Source organism: Crinia signifera, chromosome 12, assembly GCF_055691185.1.
Source record: "Crinia signifera chromosome 12, ASM5569118v1, whole genome shotgun sequence".
Classification (NCBI taxonomy): domain Eukaryota; kingdom Metazoa; phylum Chordata; class Amphibia; order Anura; family Myobatrachidae; genus Crinia; species Crinia signifera.
The window spans coordinates 34,613,056-34,624,784 of NC_139228.1; the positions used below are offsets into that span (position 1 = coordinate 34,613,056).

The following is an 11,729-nucleotide window of genomic DNA, read 5'->3' on the forward strand; positions in this document are numbered from 1 at the left end:
AGGACCACACACCTAAGGTTAATGTACAAAAGGGAGTATTCATTCCGGGATTTCCAACTGTCCCCGACAGTCGGAATCCTGGCCATTTTTGCCGGCTCCCAACGCTAATTCAACATTCGGAATTCAATTTGGTTTGTTGGAAAAAGGGACGCAGATTTGACAAACCAAGTCCGTTTTCCATCAAAACAGATCCGACAAAGTCGAAACTGACAGCCTTTGTTGCAGTCATTAGCGGTAGCATTGAATTGGCTAGTGCTGATATTTCCACCTGACGGAAGTTTCGACACAGAGTGAATACTCCCCTAAGGGTCATCTGTGTGTTTACTTTTAATAGCATTACATTTGAACATTTTCTGCTTGCTTACAACATGCTATGAAGCAACGGCTTTTGCAAGCCACCGCTTAGTAAATTGATCCCCTGGTTTTGAAGACGCAGTGCTAGGAATAATAAAACATAATGATATCCTGTAATTACATGCTGTTCTCAGTACAATGCTCATCTCATGCTGGTGTCTTCTAGATTGGAGCACAGTGCTATTTGGAGTGTTCTGCGCTAACTCAAAAAGGCCTCAAGAATGTGTTTGATGAAGCCATCCTCACAGTGTTCCATCCAAAGAAAAAAAAGAAGGGCTGCGGGAAGTGTCGCAACTCTTGCACAATTGTCTGAGATCATTCCCACCGAAGCGATTGGTGCTGTTGTACAGGGATGGGAGGAGACTGGCTACGGGCGGACGAATGGAGATGTCTCTCAATGAACAAAACCTGGAGGATATGATCAGTGAGGATCCCTTTGTTGCACGAAGAGCCTTCGATCTGTGACACCTCCGCCATTTAACATATAACTCACTTCCCCACTTTCCCCCTCACACTGTGATGTTTTCTAAGAAACTTGTTATAAACAATATGTGCCTTTTTACCCAATGGACATTCTGAGTATGTATTCAATAGGATGGCCTTGAATTAATACTACAAGTGAAACGTACAAGTGCCTAGAACATATGATTTATGGCTGTTTAATGGCCAATTTCCATAGCTGCACAGGACAGACCAGCACTAATGTTTTTTTATAAATATATATTTTAGGTGAATACTCGAGTATGCGGCTGTTGTAAATATGTACACCTACAGTATGATCTTCTCATACATTAATAAATACATGGAAAGCCAAGAGTCAGCATTAGCATCCTCAACATGGCGTTCTGAAATGTTGATTTCTTGTACATAAACATAAGTTCAATAGCTTATATGGATAGGTTGAATATGCTTCTCCTATGACGGCATCGGCTTTATGCAGTTTTACTAATTCCACATGTATATGAACAAGCTCTCCACGTCATTCAGCATTACCTGGCAAAAGAACAATTATTAAATCCAGGATGCCAAATGCATGGACGTTTGGAGGGTCAGTCTCCGTTGTCCAACATAGAAGGAAATTGCTGATTAACACTGTGTGAATCTAAAAATTTAATAAAGCTTAAAATTCAGTATTACCTGTCAGTGGTTTGAGCTAAACGTATTGGTTCAACTCTCAAAGAAATTACGTCCACCATTTGGTATATGTGACATTTGCATTTGGAATTTTAAAACAGTCTACTACACACAGCAGAGGCAGCCATTTTGTGAACGATATGAATAGTCATGAAAATACATTTCCTAGGGTGCAGTGACAACATTGATATACAATGAGCCTCGTCCTGGTTCATAATATTACATTTTATAACTATTAGGGGCAGATTTATTAAGCTTGGAGAAGAGATAAACTGGAGATAAAGCGGAGAAAAGGTAAAAGGAGATAAAGCACCAGCCAATCAACTCCCAACTGTCTTTTTCAAACACAGCTGATTGGCTGGTGCTTTATCTCCTTTTAACTTTTCTCCGCTTTATCTCCAGTTTATCTCTTCTCCAAGCTTAATAAATCTGCCCCTTAGTTCCATATCATTAAAAATTTCTTCCATCATTGTATTTGTTGACTGGTATGTTTAGCCCTTAAAGTTGACATGTATGCTTAACCCTTTGCGTGCCAAGTAAATTTGTCAAAATAGGTGTCAAAATGACCACGCAAACATTTTTATTCATCATAATGACCTGTCTTGTTTAATTTATATATGAAATGTAAAAAAAAAATTTACACATTTTTCTATTTGAATTTATATGACAAATGTGAGCGAAGCTGGCAGTTTTAGCCACTATTTTGAACATCTCTCACAGAGATAATTGAAGGAATTTCTGCGCTTTACCCCTATATACAATGATAAATGGAGATGAAAGCTTATTTCTCAAAAAGCTTTTTATTGGTGCAAAAAACAACAAACAAAGTGATATAGACTGATCAGTGTCAGGTATATACAGTGGATTGAAAAAGCACGTAAGAATGTCTGTGTCACAAAGCTGTGACCTTTGATGCTTAATTCTGAGCAGTGAGGGCTGGCCTGTCCCGGTAACCTGCTGAGGGTATCCCCTGGGGCTCTCTAACTACGTCACTAGTGATGTAATGCTGGTTGGGACGGTAGTTAGTCTGCACGGTTAGGGGTTCAGTGGGTTGGTCGGGACGGTCAGGAGCAAACTGATCAGTGGGGGGGGTTTGAGTATAATTGCCCAATTCAGTTCCTGGTGTGGAGGACTGGATAGGGTGAGCGTGGTCCTGAGGCAAACGGCAGCGGGGGTGAGTACAGTACGTTGGTGGGTGGTGAGCGTGTGCGCTGGGTGGCACCGGAGGACGGCGTCCCTTACCTCGGGTGGTGCACCCACGCTGGCTGTGTCTCGGTCCCTCGTTGCTGGCGGCTTGCTTCTGTTGCTGGAAGACCCGGGCTGCTCCTGCAGCTCTGGGTACACGGTGCTTCTACGCTGGCTGGTGTGACTTCCGGGTCGGGCTATCTCGCGAGATCTCGTCCGCCGGGAGCGTACCTGTCCAAACGGAGCTCCGTGTGCTCGACTCCTCAGGGTTGGAGGAGACTTGGGTGTAGGAAAGTGCTGGGATGGGTATGTCTTCGACGCGTTTCGGCCCGTGGGCCTTCTTCTAAGGAGTTAAATATCTTGGATGGATAGCGGGCAGTATCGGATGGATAGAGGGACCGAGACACAGCCAGCGCGGGTGCACCACCCGAGGTAAGGGACGCCGTCCTCCGGTGCCACCCAGCGCACACGCTCACCACCCACCAACGTACTGTACTCACCCCCGCTGCCGTTTGCCTCAGGACCACGCTCACCCTATCCAGTCCTCCACACCAGGAACTGAATTGGACAATTATACTCAAACCCCCCCCCACTGATCAGTTTGCTCCTGACCGTCCCGACCAACCCACTGAACCCCTAACAGTGCAGACTAACTACCGTCCCAACCAGCATGACGTAGTTAGAGAGCCCCAGGGGATACCCTCAGCAGGTTACCAGGACAGGCCAGCCCTCACTGCTCAGAATTAAGCATCAAAGGTCACAGCTTTGTGACACAGACATTCTTACGTGCTTTTTCAATCCACTGTATATACCTGACACTGATCAGTCTATATCACTTTGTTTGTTGTTTTTTGCACCAATAAAAAGCTTTTTGAGAAATAAGCTTTCATCTCCATTTATCATTGTATATAGGGGTAAAGCGCAGAAATTCCTTCAATTATCTCTTACCTCTGCAGTTTGATCTTCTGCACTTTTCTAGCAGCTAACCCCGCACATCTGCACTTAGTGCGCAGTCTCACAACCAACTCTTACCCTGATCTCTCACAGAGATGTTGGCACTCAATGGGTTAATAATCTAGAATTTGTGGTATGAGAGATTTGTAGCGAGTCTCATTGTGGCCTTGCCGCATATTCTCAGTTCCACAAATATTGTTGGGAATCCCCCTGGAAAGTCGTCAGCACTGGGGAAGTGTGTAGGAGCTACGAGGATGGTCAACAATTTGGAGATTTCGAAATCTCCTGGACATTCAAGGAGAGTAGGCAAATACACCTGGCTCCATGGTATAAAACACACGTCTGAAAAAGACAACAACATTTACTAGGGTAAAATGTGCCTTTTTGCAGATGTCACAAAGGTGTGCAACAGGGTAGACACACCAGGAGGGGTAAAACAAATGATTGAGGATCTAGGCAGATTAGAGAAATGGTCAAGAGAATGGCAACTACAGTTTAATATAAAAAAATGCAAAATCATGCACTTGGGTTTCAAAAATCCAAAGACTAATAGTATAAATGGCACTATAATGGAAACTACTGAGTAAGAGACGGATCTAGGTGTCACTATTTCAGGGGACTTAAAGGCAGGTAGGCAATGTAACAAAGCAGTGAAGAAGGCAAGTCATATGCCTGGATGCATAGGGAGAGGTATCAGCAATAGAAAGAAAGAAGTAATAATGCCACTGTATAGGTCATTGGTACGACCTCACCTAGAGTATTGTTTTCAGTTCTGGAGGCCATATCTCCAGAAGGATATAAATACATTAGAGACTGTACAAAGAAGTGCAGCTAAAATGGTGCATGGCCTACATCACAAAACGTACCAGGAAAGACTAAAAGATCTTAATATGTATACTTTAGAGCAGAGAAGGGAAAGAGGGGACATGATAGAAACTTTCAAGTATATCAAGGGCTTTATCAAGGTACAGGTGGGAGACATTCTTCACAGGAAGAGGAGCAACAGAACACGAGGACATGCACTGACACTAGAGGGAGGAAGATTTAGGGGAAATTTGAGGAATAATTACTTCACAGAAAGGGTAGTAGATAAGTGAAATAGCCTCCCATCAGAGGTGGTAGAGGCAAATACAGTAGAGCAATGTAAACATGCTTGGGATAGGCATATTGATATCCTTACAAAAAAATAAGGATCAAATATAGTTTGAGGTAACATGTTTAAAAAAGGGGCAGACTAGATGGGCCAAGTGGTTCTTATCTGCCGTCAAATTCTATGTTTCTATGTAACATTTAAAGAAACCCAATTACTGAGGTTTATCAATTAGGTAAACAATTGCACAAACACTTGTCTGTAAAGCCAGAGATGCTTGTATTAACAATAGTCAACATACACCTAAATTACTTTTAAAGCATTTAATTATTAAGAAAACATTTAATTGCACACTGCTATATGCAATTACCAACAGTATTATCTACATTAATTTATGATACCGTAATAGAGGAATACAGTTGAAAATATTTGGCAAAATAATCAGTGTAGAGTAGACAATACAATACAGGACAAATGGTGAATTTACTCAGATACAACTGTATGTGCGATGTTACTCAGGTGTTAAGCACAATCTGACTTTTATTTGAAATAAATCATGTCAAACTCTTACAGTACATATTTCACCTCAATATTTGATTTACCGAGGTCACTGGTTCCAAGTGCCTGGACTCCATTTCAGGAGCATTTGTCCAGCACACAAAATGGCTGCTTCTGCTGTTTGTAGGTGTTCTGTATAATTTTGTCAGTAGATTAGAATTAGATTTTTTTTGTGTGTAGTTATTTTATTACACCCTTTTTTAGTACACCCGCTAAATTCCTTTTTTTGATTTGTACATGACCTGTAGAACTATAACAAAATATATAAACTCTGAAAATTCATTTCATATGTTGCAGGCTGTCCTCTATTGCCTCATAATTAAGTTTACTCAGAAAATCATTCATAAGTTCTTTAATGGGCCATAACAAATGTATGTGGTCTGTCACACATAACAAGTCACAGACTTCCAGTTAATTAAATGGACATGTTAGGTGGAGAGAAGACATCACTCTAGATTTTCTAAATTCTACCATGAAATATTGACCTTACATATTTAGATTTTTTTTTTGTACGCCTACTGCCCAGCTTCCCCTGCCTGGCTCCCTGCTCCCCTTAACGGCTCATCGCTAGCGGTTTCGTGCGTTGACAACAATTTTAAGAATTTGTCGTGATGACAGGTTATCAACAAACTTGCATAAAATATTGTCTAGTGTCTAACCCGACTTTAGGTTTAGGCTGTGGATGGTCGGGGGGGGGGGGGGGGGCGATGTTAGTGTTTTGGCATCAGGTAGGTGTAGTTAGGGGTAGAGGGTGAGTGTACTTAACCAGCCCCTGTCTGGATTCTGATCAGGATGCGGTCAGTATTTTGACCCCCAGCCATCCCCATGTATTCCCTGTTTAAACGGTTTGCAGGAGACAAGCGTGAATTACTATTACTATCAACTTAGTAAGCATTATGGCATGCCCCACAGATAAATAGATGGAAACATATATAGAAAAATAAGGTTATAAGCCGGGAGTAACACATGCCCAGATTTCTAACGTCACAGCAATAAGTAAATATAAACCCTTTCCATGAGTTGGGACAGCACTGCTATGTCTTGCGGACAGCGACAGATTTTTACAGAGTCTCACATTCCGTGGTGGATGTGGAACAGACACCGCAGTCACACCTGATCGCCATAGGGTAAGTGAAGAACGGATCCACACTGGGGCTACAGTCCGGGAGTTTCACAGTAACCAGCTTTGTTTCATTGTAGGTGCAGACCCTATGGTAAGCGTCTATGTAGGGGGGGTCGAGTATAGGTTTCTGTGAAAGGAAAACAGGATATACAGTAAGTCCATATATAAAAAAAAGTATATAAAGTTTAGAAGCACTGATTGGAGTAGAGTTGCCCTTGTGACCCCTGCTGCCTGGTCCCCAATTGGTTTCCTCATCAACATGTGTTATTATCAACACCAGTGTGGATTCTACCCCACATTTACAGCAATAGCTGGAGAACACGGAAGATCCACATTTGGATTACAATCAAATTGTAAAAAGCAGGTGACATTGTATGATATAAAACACACACTAAAACTATATTTTAACATTTTGGTTCTAATACTTTACATGCCTGATTCTGAGGATTTTAAATGGGGGGTTTCCAAATAATTGGTTACAGACAAAGAAAAAAAAACCAGAACAACCCTGAAATATACACTTTGTGTAAAAATAAATAATATAAATAACATTTGGGCATACACCTTCACCCATTAACAGAATGCACAGCCATTATCATTCCTGCCTGAAGCTAACCCCCTCCTTAGACAGCATCATCAACCCCTCCCCCTATAGACATACAGTAATAAGACCGTTATATTCTCAGACACCAAAGGCATAAAACTAATTGCACCCCACCCATAGGCAGACATCACAGGCCAAGTCATTCCCCCCCACCCCCCACCCCCATTTACACCCCTAGACAAACATCACAGACAAATTCATGACCACACCAGCGCACCCCCCACCCCCACCCATACACACACAACCATAGGAAGACATCATAGGCACATTAACACACACACCAAGCTGTATGTAGACACCCCCCCAGGCACAAGATCCCCGCTCCCGTGTGGAGCTCCTGGAACAGTCGTGAGGGTCCCAAAAATTGGGTCCCCCTCCCGGCCCCCCGGAAAGGTGGGAAACTCTCCCAGATTCTGGAATGTGCAAAGGTGGAGAAGCCCACTGTCTGCATCTATAAACGCTACAATACTGCTTAGTGCTTCTTCAGGCCTATCAGCAGTGTCACCATGGAAACTTGCACCAGACATATGGTAAGTGCATGGCCATCAGTAGGAGCGATGATGTGTAGGCAAAACTTCACTTCAACGACAAGCTCTAGACACTTCCATCGCACACACACATCAGATGGACTACTGTATCTCTGTGCATCTGTATAGCCAGTCACTGCCTAGCACATTTTCTACAAACTTGATGACTTTTAAAGTTGCCTCTCTGGGAGATGCGCGGAGACTGGATTCAAGGCCGCGCGTCGAGGGGCAGGGACAAGGTTTACATCACAAAGCCCTGACCCCAATCCACACAAAGGGCGGGATGTATTAAAATACATCGCCGCCCTTCGCGCCCCCACCCCCCCCCCCGCCGCGATGCCGCCGTATATGTACTAACATATGCGGCTGGCATTGCGATGCGGTGATGGAGGCCCCCCCGCGATACCTGTACTGTGGTCTGCGGGGGTCTCCGTCACCTCCCAGCCGGCTTCTGCTGCTTTCATGCCGGGGACAGCTAAGCAAGCTGTCCCCGGCGCTTCCTCCTCCCCCCTGCAGCCGGAAGGACGTCCGGCTGCGTTGCTAGGGCGAGGAAGGGCTTACCTTCCGGGGTCCAGGAGAACCTGCAAGAAGGTAAGCCTAAGGGAGGGGGGGAAATGGGGGGGTCGGCGAGGCGGTTGCGGCGGGCGGCGAAAAGAAGCCCATAGGCTTCTATAGGGTATCGCCACCCAAAGGTGGCGATACCCTGCCCTGCGATATCGCTGCGAACGGGTTTTAGTACATAGGAAAATGCGGTAAAACGGGGGTCTTACCGCATTTTCCCTTTAGTACATCTCGCCCCAAACTCTGAGATTCGTGGGTCTGAAGGGAGGGGCAGGGCTAAAATGCCGCCATTTGATTCATTTTAGTCCCGCACCCAGCCCGTGGACCTGAACATTTTGGAATTTATTTCAGTGGCTCCAGGGGATACTGGGGCTTCGGGGACCATGTGGGAGACTTGCCCACCTTCCTGGGGGGGGCGGGAGGGAGACCTAATTCTGAGGGGCCTCCCGCCAATTCCGGGAGGGTAGGCAAGTATGATTTGTAATACATCGCTGATACGGTGTAACCGCCCCTCTGTGCGTACACACTGACGGACACATTGGCGTTATGAGTTAAGGGAGTTGCGTACATGGTGGGTTATTCAGCATGGATCGCTAATTAAAGAAACCAAAAATCCAGTTACTATAGGCCGGCTGCACGAGCACTGTGTTTGCATTGTGCATGTGCGACTGATAATATGAATGTTAGCAATTGCAGTGCAGTTGCAGTTTGTCTGACAGGAAGCCGATGTTTGGTGGGTGAAAACCCGACGCTTTCTGGGTGTGTTGATGGGTCTCTGACATCAGCGATGACCACTTCCAGATTGTCTCAGTCGCAGATTAGTGGCAGCCTGAGACTTACTCAAATTTGCTCAGGTGGTAGGTACTCTTCGATGTTTGCGGGAATTGCAAACGGCTCTGCAAATGCAAGGCAATTAGCAATTTTGCAGGGGACATTTATTCCTCTGTCAGAGCGGTGGCTTTCTGCTCACAGTCCACTGCGTTCTCTATAGAGTGATCCATGCTGAATTAGACCTATGATCAGTAGCAAAAAAAAGCTGAAGTCAACATCAGCATTTCATGCAACTCAGGATTCCACCCAATGTGCATCCAAGAGCTTAAATGAATTATTTAAAGCAGAACATCGGGCAGCAGAACACGGGAATTGCTTCTCATGGTTTGGAGATGGCTTGTGGCAACATTTCATCTTGGATATAAAGAAATCCTGCAGATAAAAGTTATAGTAACTTGTACAACTTGTTAACCTCCCGATACATTAGGCACTTACCTCCCATGTCTCACAGCGACCCCAGCAGGCATCCGTGGTGACGCGCACACCCTTACAGCCAGGCTTCTTAGCCAAGAAGGTGAATTCCCGCACAGCGCAGCCGATGAACGTTCTCAGGCTGATGGTTGAGTTGGCACATGTCCTGGGGCAGCAGCTTAAGACCAGCAGGTGCAGGAATACCAGGGTTACGCTGTTCTGGATCATCGTCGGAGAAGCTCATAGGGGTCCGAAAGCAAACTATTTCCGTTATTAAAAAGAAAATACAATTTAAGTCCGTATAAAAAAATGTTTTTCTGTGATTTCATAGGGATATAATTATTTCAATAATTGTTATCTATTCTTAGTATAATATACATAGCGGGTACGGTCGTATTGTCGACAGCACTTAGGTGTCTAGGTCGACATGGGTGAAGGTCGACAGGTGTCAGGGTCGACATGGGACAAGGTCGACATGGGTTTATGTCGACACAGCATTAGGTCGACATGGGTTAGGTCGACAGGTTGGAAGGGCGACATGGTTTTTTTACTATTTTTTTGAGCCGACATGTGCCGGCAGGCGGTATTTCATGCCCTACCGTCCACTAGGGCGTGGTGGGAGAATAAAATAGTGTGCCGAGCACAGCGAGGCTCCGTGCCCGAAGCATTTCGAGCAATGCGAGGGGCTACGGTTGACTTCCAACTGTGTCCATGTCGACTGTGTCGACATTCGGGTTAAAAAACAGTAAAAAAAAATCCATGTCCACCTTCGGACCGGTCAACCTAACTTATGTCGACATTGTCCCATGTCAACCTTGACACCTGTCGACCAAATGACTGCCAACCTAAGTGCTGTCGACAATACGATCCACACCCATACTTATTAAGGAGTAATTTATCAAAGCCTGGAGAAAGACCAAGTTCTAACCAATCATTTATTTTCAAACACAGCTGGTAATATGACGGAAGCTTATTGGTTGGCTCTGTATTTCTCTCCAAGCATCGATAAATCTCCTCCTCAATGCATACCTCCCAACTTCTGTGTTGGGGAAATAGGGACACCGCGCGAGTGCCCGAAAAAGGGACGGGGTGTATGCAAATGAGGGTGCGGCTTATGCTAATTAGCCGCAACCTCATTTTCATACGAGAATAGACGCTGTGCGCATGCGCACAGCGTCTATTCTATTAGATTGGGGGGTCTCCCAACTGCCACCCCACGCAGCGGGACAATGTCTGCCGCGGGTGGGACAGCGGGACAGGACCTGAAAATCGGGACTGTCCCGCTGTAATCGTGACAGTTGGGAGGTATGTCAATGTGGAATATATGTATTAGTAAGCCGCCCGCTCGTGCATGTGTGAGAAAGAAATGTAGTTTCACTCTCTGCCAGCAGTGTTTTGGAGACTCACAGATGATAGATAGATAGATAGATAGATAGATAGATAGATAGATAGATAGATAGATAGATAGATAGATAGATAGATAGATAGATAGATAGATAGATAGATAGATAGATAGATAGATATGGTATGTGGTCGGCTCTCCAAGAAAGATATGGAAACCATTGTATAGCAACATTTCAAATGCATTACAACAATGGTTTCCATATCTTTCTTGGAGAGCCGCCCACACACCAGGTCTATTAAAAGGAGCTGCAAAAAACTTCTCCCGGGAGGGCACCCAGCTTTTTCAGACAAAGTGGAGTGCCGGCCATATCCTCATCTATATCTATATCAGTGGTCAGGGAACTCGGTCCTCATTACCCCACACAGTGCATGTTTTGCTGGTAACCCAGCAGGTGCACAGGTGTACTAATTACTCAGACACATTTTATAAGGTCCGCAGGTGGAGTTATTTCACTTGTGATTCTGTGAGGAGACCTGCAAAACATGCACTGCGTGGGGTAATGAGGACCGAGTTCCCTGACCACTGATCTATATATATATATATATATATATATATATATATATATATATATATACACATATACATACATACATGTACACACATACATAGGTGTGCGCACATTGAGTGTTAGGGGTGCACAGGCACCCCCAAATGCTGTGCCCACCCTTATGTACACCTCCCTGCCGCTAGCAATACCTTTACCAAAGACTTTTGCTTTTTAGAACTGTATTCCATTAAAAGAAGCACCCATAAAATAATTGTGTGTTTTGCATTGTTAATTGCACTAGACATTGTCATATCACACCATACCTGCGTCATCCATATAAGTTTTTTACTTTATTTGCATGTACTGTTACACGGAATAAGAGAGATGTTTTATATTATGGTGAGTGGCAATAGATGTGGTAGACACGCCTGATTGGCAGTGTTAGATACACCCAATGGGCGGTGTTAGACATGCCCAATAGGTGGTGCCAGGCACACCCCTTTGA

At 44.5% G+C, this 11,729-nt stretch overlaps 2 protein-coding genes across 2 annotated transcripts in view; one reads left to right on the plus strand and one right to left on the minus strand.

The window, feature by feature from the left end:
- RHOJ (ras homolog family member J) overlaps positions 1 to 1,490 on the plus strand; it is a 76,611-nt gene extending 75,121 nt beyond the window's left edge. The window contains exon 5 of the mRNA XM_083167682.1: positions 521 to 1,490. Coding sequence (XP_083023808.1) covers positions 521 to 667 — 147 coding nt within the window. The 3' untranslated portion in view covers positions 668 to 1,490. The remainder of the gene's footprint in view (positions 1 to 520) is intronic.
- A 4,819-nt stretch (positions 1,491 to 6,309) lies between these two features.
- Positions 6,310 to 9,570, minus strand: GPHB5 (glycoprotein hormone subunit beta 5). The gene is made up of 2 exons (XM_083166877.1): positions 9,357 to 9,570; positions 6,310 to 6,525 (listed from the first exon to the last, which is right to left on the minus strand). The coding sequence occupies exons 1-2, from the start codon at positions 9,558 to 9,560 to the stop codon at positions 6,337 to 6,339; spliced, it is 393 nt and encodes a 130-aa protein (XP_083023003.1). The 5' UTR covers positions 9,561 to 9,570; the 3' UTR covers positions 6,310 to 6,336.
- Positions 9,571 to 11,729: the final 2,159 nt, after the last annotated feature.